This window comes from Pieris napi, chromosome 18 (genome assembly GCF_905475465.1).
Source record: "Pieris napi chromosome 18, ilPieNapi1.2, whole genome shotgun sequence".
Classification (NCBI taxonomy): Eukaryota; Metazoa; Arthropoda; class Insecta; order Lepidoptera; family Pieridae; genus Pieris; species Pieris napi.
The window spans coordinates 6,361,225-6,384,493 of record NC_062251.1 but is presented as its reverse complement, the minus strand read 5'-3'; the positions used below and the strand labels follow the sequence as shown (position 1 = coordinate 6,384,493).

The window sequence follows — 23,269 nt, the reverse complement described above, 5'->3', positions numbered from 1 at the left end:
TAAACGTCGAATAACTAATAAGTTAAGGTAAATATAAAAAATGAGGAAATATTCGATAAATAAAAAAAACTATTATTAACAATCGATTTTTTAAAGATGTTGTCACATCTCTTATAACCAAAAGAAAAGTAGAAAATGACGAATTGTTTACAAATTTCTATACATTACACAAAACTTTAAATTATTATTTAAAATACTTAGACGCGTTTCCGGCAGCAAAAATCGGACGTGTTCCAATGAAGGTCCCCCGAGACTCCTGCATAATCAGTATCATAATTCATGCGACGAAATTCAAAACTCTTACTCTGTGCGCGGAGTAAACCAAAAAACGACATACCTGGACACCATGGATCTCTGACATCATCAACAAAGTACTGGGCCGCATCATACGCATCTTCAGCGACGCGCGCCCGCGGTCTCTCTGGCTCTTGTCTACGTACGCCACGTTTTTCAGAATAAGACGAACGCACGTGATCGGCAGCAGAACGGAAACGATTTAACATATTCACCAATCAGACGGCCCCATTGTTATTTATTTTTTAATCACGATAAAAAAATCCCATGTGACGGTAGATGCAACTGCACTATACGCATACCCTCTTATTTCAAAACTTTGGTAGAGGCTAAACAATAAATCATGATGAAATTGTGTATTAAAACTATTGTGTGGCAAAGTTCTTGATTAAATATTAAAAGATATTATATTTGGGCTAAGTTCAGATGACCGCGCGTAGCCGCGCGTCGCCACGCGGTTGGAGCATTCACATGACGGTATATGTACGCGCGCCAGTGTGGCTTCAACATTGATTGACAATGGACGTGGAGGAGGCAATTTGCTTATGGATTTTATATAGAAGACAAAGACGATACTGGGTGCATCCAATTTTAAGTGACCTGCTTCCAGCCTGTTTGTCACTTTGTATCCCGACTTGAGGTTACACGAAGATAATTTTTTTAACTATTTCCGGATGTCAGTTGCATCCTTTGATTTTTAATACGATTCTATTGAAAATGATTTAAAATCCAGTGAAGATGCTATAAGATATTGCATATCACCAAATACTTAATACCATATCTTCGGTACTCATTTTGCATCGATCTATGTATCTTTCCGCCTCAAGCCGCGCGGATCAACTGAACAGGTCGATACAGGTTTGCAAAACTTGTGCCGCGCGCGGCCGCGTGGAAGCGCGCGGTTCAAGATCTTGCGCGCGGGTCGGAGCGCGCCGCGCGTTGGCGTGCGGTACCGCGCGGTAATGTAGACGTTAATTACCGTTTATATTGATCCGCGCGGTCATCTGAACTTAGCCTAATAGTACAGGTAACAAAACCTATCATATCAGCTGTTCCTAAGTCTGTGTCACATGTGTAGGCATAAATTAACATAGTCAATTTATGCCTAGAACTGTATTTTCTAGATACAAGATACATTGTTTTATTAAGACAATTCAATAAATTATTAAGTTAGCCTGCATGACTTCAAATCATTCCCTTAGGCCTACAACGCACTAGCGGCTGGCCGCGATGCGGTGTGCCGCTGCGGCAGGCCGCGGTATATACGGTCTGCCGTAGCGGCATGCCGTATTCCGGCTAACCGTCCCTATTGCAGTCCTATTGCGGTCTGCCGCGATCGTCACTCGTCAAGTGCTTCTTGAAATATTGCACATGACGGACGTTGAAGAAGTTGCGGCAGTTATTTATTTATATCATCGTATAAAATATCGTCAAAAAAACTCTGCGTAGTGTCTAGCGCAAGGAACAAGCGATGACTGAGGCGGGTAGGACCCGGTATTTGCGGCTAACCGCGCCGAGTGCGTGGAGGGGACGCGGCGCGCCGCATCATTCAACCGGTGCGGCTCGCCGCAGCTCCAGATCAACCGGAGCGGTTGACGGTTGTCCGCAAATGAGTGCGTTGTTATCGTGCGGTTTCATGTAATAATCGATGTGCGGCCTACCACAGCGGCACACCGCATTGCGGCCAGCCGCTAGTGCGTTGTAGGCCTTATAATGGTTAATTTTTATTTACTGGCATTTCCATGACAGCGACGCTCTTACCGGCCAAAAAAACTATGCGGCACTGTAATTATTATTGGAGAAGTTCATTATAATCTTTGAGAACAGAGACTTTTAACAATAGATACCACTCTTGTTTTATTTTATCTGCGCTTAGATTAAGACCGCCCACATTCACGTGTCACCCCACGTGACAATGTGACTACAATAATTCCTTTAAAATAAATGCGTCGTAAACGTTTATATATCTCTCAGCATTTATATGTCATATAATTATTATGTTATGTAATAATCCCCGAGTGCAGTCCACAGACAGCCTTGCGCGTCGATTTTTGGATCTTACAAAAATAAAATAAAACATAAAATATGTTTATTATGGATCATAAGATACAGGTATCACTTATTCCACGTCATTAAATTTGAATACGTAGACATCCCTACTCATCGGCAAAGAAGACAGAGGGTGTAGGCCGAGAGAAAAAGCCGACGTAAAAAACTCTCGGTACTCTTAAAAATAGCAAATCATCAAACAACACTTATTTTAAAACAAATATCGCTAACAAAATTAATTAGAAGTAGCCTGTCTAGCACTAGTCCCAGGCCATTTTATCAACTAGATAATCGTTAACTTTATAGTAAGCCTTTTTACACAGCTTTTCTTTAATGCATTTCTTAAATTTATGAATAGGCAGAGACAAAAGAGCCTCTGGGATTTTATTAAAGAAGAGTAACCCTTTTCCCAAAATAGAATTACTAACTTTAGATAGTCTAGTCTACGCGGAAATTGCAGCCTGCGTTTGTTCCGTGTATTAACATTGTGCGTATGTTCTATTCTAGTAAACTTACCGATCCACTAACCGATCACAGTATTACAGAGAAAAGGAAACTTTATTTGGGGAGTTGCAACACAGCTCAGTCAAATTTGAAACATTATGAATCGTTCATTTAACATTTCGTTGCATTATAAGAATAATCAGAACTAATTAAGAGCAGTGTTGGCCTAGTGGCTTCAGCGTGCGACTCTCATACCTGAGGTCGTAGGTTCGATCCCCGGCTATGCAACAATGGAATTTCTTTCTATGTGCGCATTAACATTCGCTCGAACGGTGAAGGAAAACGTCGTGAGGAACGGCTTGCCTTAGACCCAGAAAGTCGACGTGTGTCGGACACTGGAGGCTGATCACCTACTTGCCTATTAGATTTAAAAATGATCATGAACAGATTCAGAAATCTGAGGCCAAGACCTAAAGAGGTTGTAGGTTTATTTCACATTATTGCACGGCACACCATTGCCGAGTGATGGAAATATGTAAAAGAAAAATTGGAGCTGTTTTAAGATGGAGCGGTGATTCGATAAATTAACTTATACCTAACTAGCCGTTTCGCGCCCGCTTTGCTGGACGAATTAAAATAAATTTTATGTTTCATTATTTTAATTTTTTTTCATATTTTTATTATTCTTCTTTTTAACTTTCCGCTAAGAAAATTGAAATATTTCGAAAATCGAGTTTTTAACAGATGTTGACGTTTAGAGGTTCTAGGAAGCCTCCCCGAATGTTTCCGCGGTGAAGTCCGTATGGATAAATTTTCATAAAAGTAAAACAGCAATAAAAAAATGAAGGAACGTTGGAATTTAATAAATAAATAGCCATAAACCATCTAGGAAAATTCGCATCGAATGGTGGTAGTTTCATGTCGATACGATCAGTGGTTTAGGCGTGATTGAGCCTCAAACGAAGACCATTTTCATTATATATATATATAGAAGATAAATGTATAGCACTCTTGCACTTAATAATAATTAATTCTTGTATATGCAATAAAGTGTACATAAATATATAAAATTTGGAACATTTAACATATGAAATCAGGTGAGTCATGCTTCAGCGAACTGTATAATTGCGTTTAGTATAAGGTAATAACAATTAAATTATTAGTTAATATTCAATTGTTTTGAAATAAAATTCAGCGTAAAAATGATAACAATTGTTTTAAACAATCAAGAGGTTGCACCGGCATTAAAAAAAATGTCATAGTTCGACTAGCGTTAGAACACTTTTGTTAATCGTATTCTGTCAATAATCAATAAATCGTTTATTTGCAACGGGGGCGTCCATAAATTAATTGAGGTGTTTTTTAAATTTTCTGTACCTCCCTAACTGCAGAGATGGCCTGTAGGGTCAACCGTTTTCCTAAAAAAAATTTTTTCAATCAGAAAAAAAATTGCGTGATATTTGCCGAGACCCCCCCAGACCCCCTCTCCAACGTAAGATTAAATTAGATTTTACTCGACCCCCTCCCCCCCTTAAACACCTCACGTAATTTATGGACGCCCCCAAAGTGGTACATTTCTATCGATTAATAGTAAAAATCCGCACAATCAACTATATAAAAATAGGCATTTTAATAAGTTGAGTTATTTATATGGTCTGAATATTCGCCCTTTAAAGACACCTTGCCTTTAAAAATGTATATATTTTATTTTATTGAAGTTATACTTCTTTATAATAGTTAAAAAAAACTAAAAGACACGCTTTTAAAGCACATCAAAGTAAAAAGTGAAAAATAATTCCTAATTTAGGCTGAAAATGGTAATGAACAATAATACCAGTATTTTTTGAAAGCGTGTTTTTTAGTTTTTTTTAACTATTATTTATTTTTTAGTTAATTTTTTTTTGTTTTTTTTTCGGAGTATTGCATTGTCATCGATCTTTGACAGGTGCGCAAAATTTGAATAAAATCTGTCCGTTTAAAGTGGGTAAAAATCGAGTCCGAAGGAGTCGGTTACATACATACATACATACATACAGGTGAAGCTAATATAAAGCGTGTAAAAATGAACCAAATGACTTGCTTTATACAGTAAACCCTTTTTGTTCAACTCAAGGATTTTGTACCATTTTTAAGAGGCTTTCTTTGATTTATTTGTAGCTAACATAAATTATATATAACAAAAAACAAACTAATATATATACAATTCAGGTGTCACAATGTTAGTTCCCATACTCCTCCGAAACGGATCAACCGATTCTTATGAATTTTTTTAAGCATATTCAGTAAGTCTAAGAATCGGCTACTATCTTTGAAACCCCTAAGTGATAAGGGGTGTCCACCCCAATATTTATAAAATTTCTTTATATCAAACGGATAAAATACTGCACGGTATTTTCTGCGGCGTTCATCAATATCTACAATAATTCTCGAGACAGATTAGGCGCCGTTCAAGTATTACGTAATTGGATTTACCGCATTTTATATCCCCTCCTCTTGTCAGCAAAAGTAAGCAAAGCTCTCAAAAATAATAGTACATAAACGTATTAATTTTTTGTAGGAATACACGAAAATACATTTCGTTTTCAAGCATAGACAATGTGTGAGTCATATTTGTAAAAAATAATTACTGTTGACGTAATCACCTAATAAGAAAATCAAAGGAACCCCCCCCCCCCCCCTTGCCCCTATAGTGCTTACGTAAACGACCCCTTAGTTATAATTTTTCAAGGTTATCCGTGTGCCTAGTATATTGAGTGGAATTCTTTAATAATATGAATAATTAAGGATTTACATGTTATATTACCATTCATTAGCTTTTTAATTGGAGATGAATACCATTGCCTTATTTTCCCCCAGGTATAAATATTATAGTCATTATAAATAAATACAAAAATGATTCAAGTTCCTTTTTTTGCTATAAAAATGCTTTTGGGGTGACTGACACGCGATGTGAACTTAATTAACATAATTTTAAAGCTGAAAAAACTCAGGTAAAATGAATAATCCAGTTATTCTAATGATATCTATGTGATATTAAAGTAATTGTCCTTAAATCCTAATTAAAGCAGACCTTATGTGCGACATCCCTTAGGTCACAGGTTCGATCTCCGGTTATGCACCAATAAAAAATAAATCAGTGGCGCTACAACCTATTTAGGTTTTGGCCTCAGATTTCTGAATCTGTTTCAAGATTATTTTTTTAATTCTAATAGGCAAGTAGGTGATCAGTCTCCAGTGCCTGACACACGCTGTCGTCTTTTTGGGTCTAAGACATGTCGGTTTCCTCACGATGTTTTCCTTCACCGTTCGAGCAAATGTTAAGTGCGCACTTAGAAAGAAAGTCTATAGGTGCACAGCCGGGGATCGAACCTACGACCTCAGGTATGAGAGTCGCACGCTGAAGCCACTAGGCCATCACTGCTCGTGAGTCGTGCACCAATGGACTTCTGTTTATTTCTATAACAGAAGACATACAGGCATGAGGCTCGCAACTAAGAATTGGTACGTTCTTTTCTTGGAGGACCCTAAGTCAAATTGGTTTGGAAATACTTCAGTTTACCGCTGGTTCCTCATAGTAGTGGTGCGCGGCAAAAATTTTCTTATACTTTTTGACACTAGATGACGCTGAAACATCAAGACAAACGTCATGCCTATGAACCAAATGTCTGCAGCGTGTGTCACATAAGGCTGATCACCTACTTGTCTGTTAGGAACACGAAACATACAGAAATATGAGGCGCAGACCCAATAACCACTGCTTTTTCAAACTCAATTTCGTTTTATGGAGTTTCTGTACCCTCCCAAACTTTTATCCCTTCGATCTTCTCTTCTAAATTCCATTCTACAAGCGTCTATCCATATCGGCACGTAAAAAAGCCATTGTCGTAGTACGCGAATTTTGTAGTTTTATTTTTGGAAAACTTTATTAAAAGCTTTTTCATTGACATTTAAAAAGTCAATTTATTCGCTTATAATTACTATTGAATTTTAATTTTTAATCTTTTGCTAACCTAATATCTTACTACGATAGCTTTAGGTCTAAATATAAGATTTATATGACGTAATGTATGTATGACAAAATGTCAAAATCAAATACGTTTTAACAATCGGGGGACATATTTGATAGACCTTTAAAAACTTTAAATATTGTTGATATCATAGGACAGTATAATATACAGGAACAAGTCTTATTTGACACTAAGTAATACGTCATGATAGTAGAACAATATCGGATTTGAAAAAAAAACCACTTTGTATCATATTTGGATACTACATTGACTAAATATTACGGCTACATTTAAAAAAATCCATGTGTTTTAAATTTCAAATTAATCAATCAGTAAAGTGACGGATTTGATAGACACATGTTTTTTCTAAAAAACTGTGTAATTTAATGTTATTATTTTTATTTCGTTTCAAAACAAACCCTTTTGTTTGCTTGTATGCCAATTTTCATAATTACAGAATATGAATTAAAATAGTTATGACAAAAACTAACATGATTATATTATTTTGAAATGGCTGCCCTGTAATGTTTACTATTTGTCAGATCCGTCACTATTCTACGACTGACGAATAGCGCCTGGAAATTGGAATTCTTGGAGCTTAAGTACAACCTGTTAGTGATGAATATAACATTAAAAATAAAAGCCTTAAAAATCCTCAAACCCACGTAAATATATTGCGCAATTTACGTTGAAATCCGCGACCGTTTAAAAACCTAATGCAACGTTTTGCACCTATTTATTGTATAATTAGATTAAATTATTTAAAGAATAGTAATGTTAATTATTGAGTATCGTCACAAGCTAACTAAACACGCACTTATACGTAAACCGGCTAATTAGCGTTGTTATGGCATCGAGCCGACCGCACGGCGCCAAGTTTACGATAATACTGAATGTGAATTGATGCAGTGATACCAACTCCTAGAGAATATTCCCCCTAGAACACAAATACCCCTAATTATAGATTAAAGTTTACGACCGTTTTAAAGTAAAGACCTATTTGCTGTACCTCAAACCTAGTGTAGGTTTGAGGAACAGTAAAAATCTGTTATAAAAATAAAATAAAATATGTTTATTATGGAACATAAGATACAAGTATCACTTATTCCACGTCATTAAATTTGAATTTGTAGGCATCCCTACTCATCGGCAAAGAAGACAGAGGGTGTAGGCCGAGAGAAAAAGCCGGCGTAAAAAACTCTCGGTACTCTTTTAAAATAGCAAATCATCAAACAACACTTATTATAAACAAATATCGCAAATTGATTAGAAGTAGCCTGTCTAGCACTAGTCCCAGGCCCTTTTATCAACTAGATAATCGTTAACTTTATAGTAAGCCTTTTTACACAGCTTTACTTTAATACATATCTTAAATTTATTAAAAGGCAGAGATAAATATAATATAACAACATCGAAGGCACTATTCATATTTCGTCGTACAAACCGATAGTCGTAAAAGCAGATGACATTATACCTAATACAATATAATTCAGCCGGGACCTTTGATTATGATCAATATAACCGGTATGTTGTTCTAAACGATGTCGTCGTAAACGGTGACTGTAATTTCAAATATGCATCAAAAATACATAGTACAAATTTTTTAAATATTATGGCTTTTTGATATTTCAGTTATGATTATACCACCTAAATCCCCCCAGAACATCTTGATTCTTCCTTAATTTTGGGGGCAAAACCCCCATGTTAGCATCACTGGGCTTTGACGCATTCAGCATTTCGCAGTATTGCTATTTATTGAATTGAAAACATACTGCAGACTGCGACATTTGCTAGCTTTGGTATTTGCAAACAGTTTTTATTTATTCATGCATTTTGATAACGCGTTCAATAATCTAAAACCCCCAGTAATAACAGCAATTTCGTCTTATTTTTTTTGTTCTATTACCGCTCGAACCCACAGTAGCGATATCAATGCTGATATTGAGAAAATTACATCATAATTGTATAAAGCGTCCTGACGTTCCTGATCCTGATCAGGCGGTTTCCTTTTTCCGACCATATTAATAATTAATACCAAAACCAGGGCTGGCGCAACTCATTCTCAAGTACTATGGGTAGGATTCAGGGACGAAACTAGTAGTAGATTTAGTTTAATGTGATTTGAACTTATTTATATAGCTTTTAACGCACTCTTCTGCCAATGTGGCGGTGTGACTTTGCACGTGGGCATACAACTCATGTTACTATTATATACTATACTCCTTAAAACATATATGACAAATTATATCTCCTCTTAATTAGCCTCGTGAAATTTAAACGATTCGTAGATTGTTGTAACTTTAAACAAATCCCTTGGTAGAAAATAAACTAAAGTTTTATCAAGTATTCCTATACGTTGCTTCAAGTTATTGACATGTAAAGACTTAACTATCTTTACAATTTGTATAGTTTACTACACGCTGTATATTTGTTATTCCGTTTATTTCCAATACTACACGAAGTATTTTCCAAACCATTTTTTTTCTATTACGTATTATTCGTGTTCAGTATTATCAATATACAAAACTTTTACACTAAATTGGGAGTTTTTATGAGATGGCAACATTAACACCTGTAGTTTGACCAATGACCGTTGAACGATTACCGTCAAGGTTAATAAACATTTGTTTGTTTCATCCGAACATTTAAAACTATGTACTAACAAACCCCGTCTTTGCTCACGTACATAACTTAATGTCTTATAACCCCTAGATGGGGCATAGGGCGTCCACAGTGAGTCTCTATCGCATTCAGTCTTGAGCCTTACTCCAAGTCTTTCCGGCTCTCTTTGCCTCATCTGCATCTGCCCTGCGATTCTGTAACTCACTTTTCGAACTCACACAGCGGTTTTCGCATCGGCGGTCGCTCTCAAATCAGTCGTGAAGCAGTCATTTTATGATTTGGCATTCTGAAAAGGTGGGAGCTTGTAGTTTATTGTTTATCAGAATGCCAAATCATAAAATGACTGCTTCACGACTGATTTGAGAGCGACCGCCGATGCGAAAACCGCTGTGTGAGTTACAGAATCGCAGGGCAGTACTGCATCAAGCGCCTGTTTGGGGATATAATTGGAATCTCTTTGGAGTGTGACTTGCTCGCGTACATAGATAATATAAACGCAAATTTATTATATTATTTACATAACTCGTCGATTAATAATTATGGTCGAGGATTTGCCATATATTTTGAATTAATTTACATTTTTTATCTCCGATTCAAACGTTGTTCACATAATACAAAGGAAATTAAGAAAAAAGAAAAGACGCAAGAATAAAGCAGGGATTTTCGAATTTTAATAAGAATAAGTAAAAAAAAGTCAATTTTCTTATAAAACGCAAAATAAATTATAACTCTGCAGGGGTTGCGCTTAGAGACCTCCCGTAGAACAATTTTTTGCAGCTGATGACCTCATCTATCCCCTATTTGCGTTTGATTCACGACTTTTTGACCACCCTGTATATAACTAGCAGACCCGGCAAACGTTGTTTTGCCATGTATAATATTTCTACAACACAGGAGACCGAAGAGCTGGCAGCTACCTCTGACAGAGAATTAGTCTAGCTAATCAAAGGGTGAACGCTGCTAGTATCTTCGGAACCTTGCCTAAAGGGACTCCTTTTAATTATATATTTTAGGGTAAGTTAATGTTTTTATTCTTTTTTTGTATTTATAAGCTAGGTTAAATTATAAATATTATTTCTTGTAATTATAAAGTTATACTTCTTTTGGCGCGTTAGGGAAAAATGATGAGAGTAAATTTTTACAAAGTATAACTTATATTTAGAGAAAGTCAAATTTTAATTTCCTGTCCCACTCTGTCTTTGGGGAGCGTTCAAGTATTACGTAACGAATTTTTTTTCTTCGTAAAACGTTACGATGCGGGGCGGGGATTGAATTACGCGTTATTGTTAATATTATTTTCTACTTACACCACATAATAGTAACTAAACCGAAACCTCCTGATTTGCAGCCGACCATGCTAATCACTGAGCTAAACTAAAAAAAAACAGTGGCGCTACAACCTCTTTAGGTCATGGCATCAGATTTCTGAATCTGTTTCATGATCATTTTTAAATCTAATAGGCAAGTAGGTGATCAGCCTCCAGTGCCTGACACACGCCGTCGACTTTTTGGGTCTAAGACATGTCGGTTTCCTCACGATGTTTTCCTTCACCGTTCGAGCAAATGTTAAATGCGCACATAGAAAGAAAGTCCATTGGTGCACAGCCGGGGATCGAACCTACGACCTCAGGTATGAGAATCGCACACTGAAGCCATTAGGCCAACACTGCTTTTTGTAGATTGTTATATATTCTTTAATAGTGTGGAAAAAAAATTTGTTCTATCATCAATAGTTTTCGCAGCGCATGCGATGAAAGATATTTCATATGCATTTTTTACACCTTGGGTAACATAGTATTGTCTTTTATTGACATAACTTTTAAACATAGCAAACACTTTTTAACGGATTTGAAGTTATGTTTTATTATTATTAATTTACAATTTTTTTACATAATTTTAAATTAAACCGACGTTTCGCGTGCTTTACAGCGTGCGTGGTCACGGTGACTGAAGACAAAAGGTGTTGAATGTCAAAAAGTATCACAGCTGTAGAAAAAGTTGTGTTATCTGTATTTATTTCCCCGGAGTTGGTATCAACTAAAAGATGGAGGGTTTTGGCAGAAATGGCTCACGGTGTCCTCTACTTTGCGCGGATTCTTTATCTTGAGATTTTAATTTGGATATTATTGGATTGCTACCAATCTTGGGAAGAATTTTTTTTTGTTTCGCAAGTACTTTCGGTTGGTCAAAGCGTATGTAGTGATTCGGCCTATCTAGTGTGTGTCACAAAATTATGTAAAATAATTGTAAATTTATAATAAAACATAAATTCAAATCCGTTAAAAAAGTGTTTTAAACATTATTGTAGTTTTAGTAGGGATCTTTATTTTTTCTTTCAATTAAAATAGAATTACATTGCCTGTAGGAAGTTTTGGTCTCAGTTACTAAACGCACCATCGTCACCTATCGTGTATTACGTGTATTATTTATCTTCTTTCCCTATAACGAAAACTCTCTATTACATCGAGATTTCGTTATAAAGAGTTTACACTGTAATTACATCTAACTTACCTCTAGCATTACGTAGGACGTTCGCCGCATGCCTATGCCGGGATCGTTCAGCTAAGGTCAATGCTGTATCTCCAGCACCTGTTAATGCTGTAATATCGGCACCTGCTGATATTAACACTGTGACATTCTCAGCATGACCGCATTCAGCCGCGATATGCAAGGGTGTCTGAAATTAATGCTCGATGTTAAAAAAAAAATTCCAGACAGACACGCTTGATCATGCTTATCTTAATATATATAAATTACGTGTCACGTTGTTTGTCCACTATGGACACCTAAACTACCGAACCGATATCAATCAAATTTGCACACCGTGTGTAGTTTGATCCAACTTAAAAGATAGGATAGCTTACATCTCAATTTATACCCGCAATATTATTTTATTGCAAATATTTGTTTTTTATTTGATACAATTCTAACAGATGGCGCTGTGTTGAAAACTTGAAAGTACCAACGTTTCACATAAGCTATCTACCTTTCACATAAGTTCTCCTACCGTTTCTCTTGAATAGTTTACTACTATGTAATATAACAAAAACCTTTGCCTCAGCAACGCTTGGCCGGTCTGCTAGTAAATCTATATATTAATTATTTGTATTGTATATATTATAAACGCAAATGTTTGTAAGTATGTATGGATGTTTGTTACTCTTTCACTTATAAACTACTGAGTGGATTTTAATGAAATTTTACAATTAGCTTATACATCAGAACAATACATAGGCTACCATTTATAAAGATATTGTGTGAATTGTCCAAACTATCAAGTAGGAAAAAATGTACAATCTGCGAGCTGTTCTGGCGTGCGCTGCCAAAACCACTAGAGCTACGCATATAAAAAATAATAATAATAATAAATCCTTTATTTGCCATGATACTGGTACAAAATAAAATAAAAACAACAACAAGAAAAGTCCGCACAATCAGCCATACAATAACAGGCATGCAAATGTCATAATAAGAAGTAATTTATGAGTAATTGTTAAACTTATATTCTAAATACTCGGTTACGCTGTAGAAGCACCTTGACTTTAAAAATCTAATCACCTTCCCCTTGAAAACATTACATGGCAGTGATCTATAATTTTTAGGAAGGTGATTAAATATTCTCACAGCCATGGCGTAACAATTCTTCGAGTATAGCGCGGTGCAACATGCAGGCACCCGCAGCCGTGTTGGATCCCTCGGTATATAAAAGCAAGTTTCTTTGTAAGTTTTAAAGAATTGTGGATGCTTCTTGACAGTCATAACTGCTTCATAGATATACAGACTTGGTACTGTCAGAATACCCAGTTCGTGGAAAATTGGTCTACAACTTATAAGGGGTCCAACGCCCATGATAGCCCTAATACATTTTTTCTGAGTAATAAAAACTTTACTCACATCTACCGAATTTCCCCATAAAAGGATACCATAGCGCAAAACTGAGGCAACATAGCCGTGATAAGCAATGATTGCTGCGTGTTTTGAAGCCACTTTGCGAGTTTGACTCAAAGCAAAAACAATTTATTTAGGCGCGTGCATATCGTTAAAATGTGTTGTTTCCAATTAAGATTTGGTCTAGTGTTAAGCCTAGAAACTTGGTTGATATAGCTTATAATGTATGATGGAAATGTTTACCTTAAATAGTCCTACAAAAAATCCACAGCCACACTATATATCTATATCTTATGTATAAGTCATCATAGCAAAAATAGTGAACCATAACTACAATAAAACTTGATAATTTATTTCAAATGCACATTTGGTAGTAATAATTAGATTACTAAATGAAAATAGCTTTTATCGCTTTTGGTATTTAATGTAGATAAAATATGTCTTTCACGCTACATCATTTGGACAAATATTATTGTAATCCTGCGCAGACGAAGTCGCAGGCACCAGGTAGTCTGTATATATATTTATCTGTCTTTTTTTATCACAGCAAATTCTCAATGTGACAGAAAGGAACGAAAGAGTATAGTAACAATAATACTATTTCTACCACAATAAGATCTGATAAAGTTTTTATAAACGCGTATTTTGTTCTTAGTAGCGTACACAAAGGAAAATATATTTTTTGTGTATTGTACTTATTTTTGTTATCTGTTGGACTTAAGAAGGACCTTGCGTTTATTTAATGAGATTGATTTGCTCCAGTTCAAACAATTTGTATGACTTAAAACTTAGCGAATACAAAGAGTGGCGGAGAGTTTCTTGGCAGTTTCTCTTGCCCGCTCTACGCACTTCACTAGCGATCTGGTAGTAAATGTAACTTTATAATCTTTTCTGTTCACGTTCATAAGTGTACGTCTTTAACCTATAAAAAATAAAGTTATTTTGACTTTGAGTTTAACTACTGCCTCTGCTGCGAATTCTAGATCCACCCTTGGTTGGTAGTGTTTAGTTTTGACGGATTCAAATTAAATAGGCGGCCATTAAGTTACCTTGCCACCCGTGACATCATCAGACTTAGCATTCACATCAGCCCCACCAGCGCACAGCGCTGACAAACAGCTACTGCGTTCAGCGAGGGCAGCTGCATGAAGCGCACTTCGATTATGTTGATCCCTCGCATCAACCTCGGCCCCAGTAGCTATCAACTCTTGGAGCAGTTCCAAGTTGTCCCACAATGCAGCCTGTTAAGTTTCATTAGTATTAGGGCTAGTTCACTCAAGTTATTCTTCCTTCACTAAGTGTTCGTCGCACACAGAAAATAATTAATCCATTGGTGAACAGACGGGGTTAATACACATAAACTTGCTCTTAAATACTTATTTATAATATACTAGACTCCCTTCACATGGCTGGGAATATATTTTGGAAATTGGTACAGTACTTTTTGAGTTTATTTGTTACAATCATAACTCTTACCTCTTAATAATATTAGTTTAGATATAATATATATATATATATATATAATAATAACTGAAATATTTTTTTAATCATACATTATAAAACAAATACTAATAAATCATGTACACACATGATCATAAGTTGTAGTTAAATAATAAATGACATTTATTATTTAACTACAACTTATGAAAACTAGAATAAAAATGAATAAAATTAAATTGTATTTGATTGAAAAACTTGTTACAACACGCATATGAGTTGTTTGAATACTAAATAGGTATGTATTGGTATAAAGTCCTAACACAACCTTACACCTGTAAGTTATACATAACATGGATACAAGTATACACTTAGCTACTCTGCTAGAGAATCTGTAAAATAATTACATGCAATTTTTCTATAACATTTCCTTCACTTTGCCTAGCCAAGTAAATTAATAAGCACAAGCCTATCTTTATATTATCTATATCTCATTATTTTATACAATTATGTATGCAACAGCTTCTTAACTACATAAAGAATTACTTGAAATATAAAATTTAAACTATTATACCAATACTAAGTCATTGTAGGTATGATTCCGAAACAATAATTAATGCTAAGTCTGACTTCCATGTCAAAAATGTACTGAATTCTGACTTACAGGATTCAACAATTGCTCTAAGTCTCATTTGGGAATATCAGTTACATTCCTAGTATTGGTTTAACAGACATTTATATTCAGACTTAAATTTTACAAACTATTGCTATTGAAATTTTTAAGTTTGTTTGCCATTTGAATTTTCTAACTTCACAATATTTTTTTTGTAACTTCTTGGATTTAATTATAACAATATGTTTCATAAAGTCATGACATTACTACAAAGGCCTATTGTATTTTTCGAATGAATCTACCTATATATTGTTCAACAATAGCGTAAATAAATGACAATACTGTATGATTCAGTCAAATTGCGAAAGAACTGCCTTCCCACTTATTTTTTAACACTTCAAAATCGCGCATAACGATTGTTAATTATATGATTAAAATCTAATATAATTCAACATTACCTGATGTAGGAGCCGACCTTGGAAGTTCTCTTCATCTGGGGAAAGGTCCATTTTGTACTTTTAACACAAAACTTTAATTTTTAAGTCATTTTTTCGCGACTATAAACCGCTCAAGCGTTGCAAACATACAATATACGATAACTGAGTAGAACAACGGATTATAGAAATTAACCAATTATAGATTAATTTAACTACCATACATGTATTTGATTAAGGAGTAATAAATGCTTAAAAAGTAGGTGTAAATAAAATATTTATTAAATATGTTCCAAAATATATTCGAAAGATCGATTTGAACAGCAAACTTCAAACATAATAAGTCAACTGTCAAGTATCTACTCTGTGAAAACTGACAAAATTATATATTGCAATTTTATGATTTGGCATTCTGAAAAGGTGGGGGGCTTGGGCTGGGAGCTTGTAGTTTATTGTTTATCAGAATGCCAAATCATAAAATGACCGCTTACGACTGATTTGAGAGCGACCGCCGATGCGAAAACCGCTGTGTGAGTTCGAAAAGTGAGTTTCAGAATCGCAGGGCTGTAATTGGAAAACAGGGTATACCTCAAATGTCATGACAGTTCTTTTTCGACTCAGGCACTAGTTTTTACCAGGATATTGTAATAATATATAATGAATGCTGGAAAGTGTAAATTGTAAAGACTGCTTACTCTTATTAAACATTTCCGCTGTACAAAACTTTCATGCGAAATATATGAGATATCAAAGATTTTTTAAAGCAAATATTATGTAAGCTCTTTTTGCTAGATTTTAAGAGAGAGAGGTTTTTTATATTTGTATAAGATATACGAACGAAACGGTATACGATGTAAGTTTTGACCCTGATATCTACTATATAAAAATAAGTCGGGTTTTCCTTCCTGACGCTATAACTCCAGAACGCACGAACCGATATCCACGGTTTTGCATTCGTTAGAAAGGTCTCGGGTTCCGTGAGGTTTATAGCAAAGAAAATTAAGGAAAAATTTCAATCTCATTTCAATTTTCTTCATCTTTTAATCACCAAACGAAATGTTACATAAAACGAAGCCATCTGGTGGCGAAACGGAGTTCGCCGGGTTTGCTAGTATTAAATAAAAACATCTTATATTATGTTAGTTTTTATTATTTAATCTAAAATAGTCCGGGTTGGGTGTTAATAGTGCCACTAACTCTTACCTACTTTATATCTATCTAATGCAACACCTTAAATATTTGAATACCATACAAATTTTTAGGTATGCGTAAGAGTTCAGAGTGCGGAGATTTCATCATCGGACGTCGAGACAGAATACGAAATTCCACCCGTATCACCTCGACGTCCGCCGTTCCACAACTGAGCGTTTTTCAAGGCAGTTTTTGCCGCGCACCACCACTATGTAGAACCAGCTGCCCACTGAAGTATTTCCGAACCAATTCGACTTACGGTCCTTCAAGAAAAGAGCGTACCAATTCTTAAAAGGCCGGCAACGCACTCGCGAGCCCTCTGGCATTGAAAGTGTCCATGGGCGGCGGTATCACTTTACATCAGGTGAGCCTCCTGGCTCCTGCCAGTTTGCCCCCCGTTCTATAAAAAAAAAAACGAGTTTTGTTTGATATTTTATTATTTAATGACGGCTCACGGCACTAGCACGAAAGAAAATAAACAAAAGAATATTGTAATAATTGATATTTGACACTGGCTTATGAATTGAATGAATTGACATATGACATTAACAGTTTACACTAGCAAAAGTTTGTGTTGTACTTGTAAGGTTATGTTATGAATCGAATTATTGTCGTAAAAAAATATTAAAATATTGACCTCAAAAAAGTTAACTAACTTATTATTTCATAACTATCAATATGCCACCCCAAGAATGTAATTCGCCAGATTTGGATGAGAAGAGTATTGAAAACATTGTGAAATTTGTATCTGATATACGGACAGGGTAAAACATTCTAATATATATCCTGTTTTAAACTCATATATTCCAACTTTTACGAAGATGCATAGCATCAGATACCTTGTTTTATTTATAAAGTAATATTCGTAAGTTGCAGATATTTCTATCTACAGAAGTATAAGAGATAATAGTTGTTGATGTGTTAATTTTTTGTTGATCATCTCTATTTATTATAGGAAGCTGCAAGGATCCAATAAGATTGCCGTAGCCACAGTTTCTCTTCTAGAGCAGATCATCACAGATGCATCAAATACTAGTGTTTTGTAAGTTACACAGTAATAGTGAGTTATAGCAATAATATAATAAATAGTATTATAAAATTAATCAAATCCTACTTTGTAAACATAAGTATACCTACTATGTTGTGTATTCTCTGCAAGTATTTGTATGTGTTTTGTCAGTGTGCATTTAAAAACAAAAATAATAATAATATGTAGTTTTACACAATAGTTTACTTGCTTATGTAGTGAAAAATTCCTAAATCTGTCAGGCCAAAATTATCATTAAAAAACACCCATGTACTGGTAATATGGTACCTTTGGATAGAAGGCGTCATAGGGGTTAGAAAAATATATTTAGTAAAAGTCCCTTGTTTTTCCTAATAACTTTTTTACATCACATTAGATAAATGTTTGAAAAACTTAAGAATTTATTTTTATATCTTGAATGTCCCAAAAACCGTGGCATTTTTATTAAACATATCTTCTAAACTCTACCTTCAGGTATCCATTCATTAAGCCAACCTCTGCATATTAAAAACTTATTTAAAATGCAATCAAACTACCTTTGACTTTGTTAACATGAAATTAGGTTATACTGCAACCTTAGAGCTCAATTGCCAGCTTTATCAAAATGACTGCTAATTAATGCCGCCCATTAAATAACTTCTTTACTCCCTAACCCCACCTACATTACATAATATTTGTGGTAAAGTCATAGTGAAATATACCAGCAAAGGGTAGCTAATGTCCAAGATACAAGAGATATGTCTTAAGTCTTACAATATAAAGATACTAGGCATTGCTCATTCAAATGATGTATGTGTAATAAATTTTTAACTTGTTTTTTGACTCTTCATAGATGTCTTGTAAACGCAGTACGGGGTACTGGGCGTCGCATAACAAAGGCATTACCGCAGGAGCTTATTGCTGCAAATATGGTGCGACGTGTATTGCGAGCGATACGAGACGAGCAGAGAGCCCTGGCCAATCAGGTATAAAATTAGTCTTGCACCCATTGTGTACATTATGGCCATAAATCTGAAACCCTCTTCCAATCGGAATTATTTTTAATATTATGAAGTTTATTCATGTGTTAATTCCGCAACAAACTATTTCTAATAAAATAAACTTCTTTTACAGAGTAGCGAATACTCAGGTGATTCCCTACAGCGTTTGGTATTAGCAGCACCAAGCCGCAGAGCAACTTTACCTTCTAATCACGATCTGAGGGAGCCTATACGAGATCATATAGCAGAGGTACCTTAAATAATATGTTAGTAAAGAGCTGACCAATGCAAAAAATTACCAAACAAATGTAAATTACTTAAACCACTTTTTACATAATTTGAATATCATGTCACTTCTCAAAGTCTCAAACAAATTAATACTATGTTGAATACCTATTACAGTTTTTAGCATAAAATCAAGCGCTAAGTATAAGGCAAGCCCCCTAGGTCAATACATGCTTCCATAACTATGTCACATGCTATGTGTCAAGCTATTTACATGGATACATTATTAATTTAAATAAATATGTTGTGTCTTAGTGTTTGTGGTTACACTTCTAAAACAAAACAAAAAGAGAATAAAACTAAAGTTTTATGTTAAACCACTGGCGATACGGGTGACCGCATCCAAGAAAACGAAATCACTCTACTGTTAAATGAATGATGACATCATAGTATTAGCTGTTAATAGCAAGTAATCTACATGAACTAACAATTATCATTTTGTGTAAATTGCCTTTTAAATAGATACCCAATACCAAATTATTATATAGATGGAAATTTAAAAAAAAAATACTTGATAAAGTTTTACTCTTTCATTAATGATTCAACCCTGAAAGGTGTTATAGCTTGAACTTCAAGTATTACGTCACGTTACGTCACACAATATTTAGAGATTGTTTAAAAAAAACCCCCCCCCCCCCCTGTAACGCGCCGTAACCCAATAGTAAAACGTTTTGTGACCACCAAAGTGACTCTTTATACCTAAAAGTTACCATTATGTGGTGTAAAGTACTGCAAGTCGAAAATAATATTAACAATAACGCGTAATTTCAATCCCCACCCTGCATCGTAACGATTTACGAAAGGACCCCCCCAAATTCGTTACGTAATACTTGAACGCACCCTAAGTACAATTGCCATAAAAGTTCTACCTCACATTAAAGTATAGAACATCGGGTGAGCCCACACAACCCTCAAACACGGAGACAAATTACTTAAAAGTTCTTTCCAATTTCAGCTTCTTGGAGAATTGGAAGCAAGTACATCCTCAATATGTGGACAAGCAAAGGAACACATACATGCAGATGACGTGATATTGACATATGGTGCGAGCAGTTTAGTTGAAAAATTTCTTAAATCATCAGGAACCAATAAAATGAAGATATTGCTGGTTGAGGGACCGAAGCACGCTGAGGTGAGGAGTGGCTATTCTGAATCTATTTTAGTGAACTATTAATTATGTCAAATTTAAATAAAAGTACTATTTAAAGGTTAGTCTAAAGCTTCTCCAGGTATGTTTTACCTGTGGGTAGTATAATTGTCACACATATTGAGATTGCTGTATGGCTAAGGGATGATTGTTCTAAAACTTCAATATGAAATTTAGTATGAAACTTTTTAGTAATAGTAACGCATTTCTGTATAGTTTTATGTAATTTTGTATGTTTTGTTTATATTATATGCTTAGTTTAATTTTAAGCTATTGCATAGATTTTATCGCGGACTTTGAGCGCGGCGACCGAATCAAGAAATTCCGTAACGAAAATAAAAACCTAAAACACGATGAAGTAATATAGATGCGGTCAATACTGCGTTAGAGCGGGACAGAACGCATACTGCGTATTCACATCTCTCTGATGAGAGCGGTGACGTAGCTAAGCGCGGCCGGTACGCGTTAGAGTGAGACAGACTATATCGGCGTGTTAATCTGACTCTGGTAGAGTGGTAGATTGAATTAATATCAAAGAAAAAAAAAATTATAAATGCATGAGTTGATAAAAAATGCTATGCAATATGCTTAACCGCGGCAGTCCCCGAGTGCCACACGTTTTATTTATTTTAATAAGTTTCTATTGTATTAGTATTAAGTGTCTCTAAGGATAGAAAATAAACAAATATTTTGCAATAAGTAAACCTAAGACATCAGTATATATAATATTAGAATGAGGCTAACAATGTATAATAAATAATAATGCAGTGCAGCTAGCACCATACATTCCTTAAATTATTAAATATATTTCTAAATAAATATATTTATTCTTTCTCTCTCTCTCTCTCAATCGAGTACGAAGCGTTCAAATTTATGAAATTATACCAATCTAACAATATTTCTGCGGTACTTCAATTACCGGCTCTATTGCTGGTAACCTCTGTTTTATTGATATATTTTTATACCTAATTAATTATTTATTTGTTACGTGACTATGTATGCATCTAGTCCTTCAGTGTAATATTTTTAAAGTTATACTTCTTTAGGTGCGTTATGAAAAATTGATGAGAGTGAAATTTTAAATGCGCGCGCATCGTGACACATAAATAACAGAATGAAGTTGCCCACGGAAGATGCTACGGCATTTGACATAATTTTAAAACAACATTCGAATAATAATAGAATTTATGTTACACTTAATGTAAGAGAATAATAATAAATATTTATTTATTTAATTTTTCAAATGTAAACTGAACTTATTGAGTATAATGACTCCTTTTCCAGTCTTTGATTATTTAATTGTAATTAATTATTTGTAAGCAATCAAAAACTATTTTTAATAATGCCAAAGAAGTATAACTTCTTACGCGCGTACATAAGTACACGCACCCTTTTATCATTGGTGACAACTTCTTCTATAAATCCCAACGGGTAAATATAATTTAAATTTATTATATGTTTTCAGAGTGCCGCAATGGCAGTCAGGTTAAGTACGCAGGGTGTTAATGTGACCCTTGTCAATGGTGCGGCTGTAGGTGCCCTAATGCCAAGAGTGAACAAGGTAAAATATTAATTTATTGTGCAACATTAAATAACTTTTATGCTTGACTTATTTTTGAAGTGAAACTTCTTTATCGGGGTTGGAAAAAAATTTAGTGTAACATTTTTTCGTTACGCGTCACATTTTTCCGTTACGCGCCATCTTTTGAAGTGAAACTTCTTTATCGACGTTGGAAAAAAATTTACACACATTTGTCACATTTTTCGGTTACGCGCCATCTTTTTCTTGTCCCTACCACGGTTGATCCGAAGAGATTCGAAGCCATTAGTAACAAAAATATATAATAACGATAACAATGATAGTAATACTAATAATTCTATTTCAATTAATGAAATTCTGTAATAATCTTAGTACTACATAGTAGTACAGTAATAAGTTAAAACGAAATAATTGTATTTGTATTCATGTCTATGATAATAAAAGCCTTTTGTTAAACTTTATCTAATTTAACTTTATTTAACCAATTTCTGTAAAGTTGCATATAGTAGATCATTTTTCGAAAAATAAGGTCATAAAGAAGTTTCACTTCTTACGCGTGTACACCTAGTACACGCACACATTTTTTTTTCTTTTTGTTTATGGCTTTTATTTGTGCCAACCGGGCACAAGGTACTTCGCCAGTGTCGTGTAGATGGAGAAGGCACGATGGAGATTGATCGGTGAAAATAATAATTAAGTTAATTTTGAATATGCACCTAAACAAAAAAAAATAGTTGCAATTCGATTGTTAGTTTTAAGACGGCATGCTTTATGACGGGATGCTTGACTTAAAAAATGGATTATTGACATGACACTTGACATTGACAGTTGACGTTTGTTTAGCTGTTTGTGTTTATTAAGTATTTTTAAAAGTTCCTAATGGCGTTAGATACTGTCAAAATTGTTATTCAAAATTACCGTTTCGATGACAAGAAATTATTGTCATTGACATATTGAACACTTTCTTTTTCATAATCTTTTCCCAAGATATATTATAAGCAATAGAGAGTTCTTATTCTTAAGAGGCCGGCAACGCACCCATCATTTAACATCAGGCGAGCCTGCCCCTTTACTCCTATGTATTAAAATAAGATTCTTCGCGTTAATATTCGTTAAGGAAGCTTTAAATTGTATTCGTATTTCGTAAGCTAAATTATATATAATATATGTTGAAGCAATATAGTAACTGTCAGCTGCCATTGTCATTATATGTCACAGAGTTTACGTCAAAGTCAACGTCAACGCCAATTCAGTTGAAAACATTGCCAGTTTGATTTGCCAATGTTGCTAGATCTATAAATTATCTTTTCT

At 34.7% G+C, this 23,269-nt stretch overlaps 2 protein-coding genes across 2 annotated transcripts in view; one reads left to right on the top strand and one right to left on the bottom strand.

Moving 5' to 3' along the window:
- LOC125058424 (leucine-rich repeat serine/threonine-protein kinase 1) overlaps nucleotides 1-16,095 on the bottom strand; it is a 97,114-nt gene extending 81,019 nt beyond the window's left edge. Inside the window, exons 1-3 of the mRNA XM_047662486.1 lie at nucleotides 15,813-16,095; nucleotides 14,354-14,545; nucleotides 11,928-12,093 (exon numbers count right to left, since the gene is read on the bottom strand). Of these exons, the coding sequence (XP_047518442.1) occupies nucleotides 11,928-12,093; nucleotides 14,354-14,545; nucleotides 15,813-15,863 (409 nt within the window). The 5' untranslated portion in view covers nucleotides 15,864-16,095. The remainder of the gene's footprint in view (nucleotides 1-11,927; nucleotides 12,094-14,353; nucleotides 14,546-15,812) is intronic.
- Nucleotides 16,096-17,536: 1,441 nt separating this feature from the next.
- LOC125058875 overlaps nucleotides 17,537-23,269 on the top strand; it is a 64,738-nt gene continuing 59,005 nt past the window's right edge. The window contains exons 1-6 of the mRNA XM_047663018.1: nucleotides 17,537-17,743; nucleotides 17,935-18,021; nucleotides 18,839-18,971; nucleotides 19,120-19,236; nucleotides 20,227-20,403; nucleotides 21,884-21,979. Coding sequence (XP_047518974.1) covers nucleotides 17,658-17,743; nucleotides 17,935-18,021; nucleotides 18,839-18,971; nucleotides 19,120-19,236; nucleotides 20,227-20,403; nucleotides 21,884-21,979 — 696 coding nt within the window. The 5' untranslated portion in view covers nucleotides 17,537-17,657. The remainder of the gene's footprint in view (nucleotides 17,744-17,934; nucleotides 18,022-18,838; nucleotides 18,972-19,119; nucleotides 19,237-20,226; nucleotides 20,404-21,883; nucleotides 21,980-23,269) is intronic.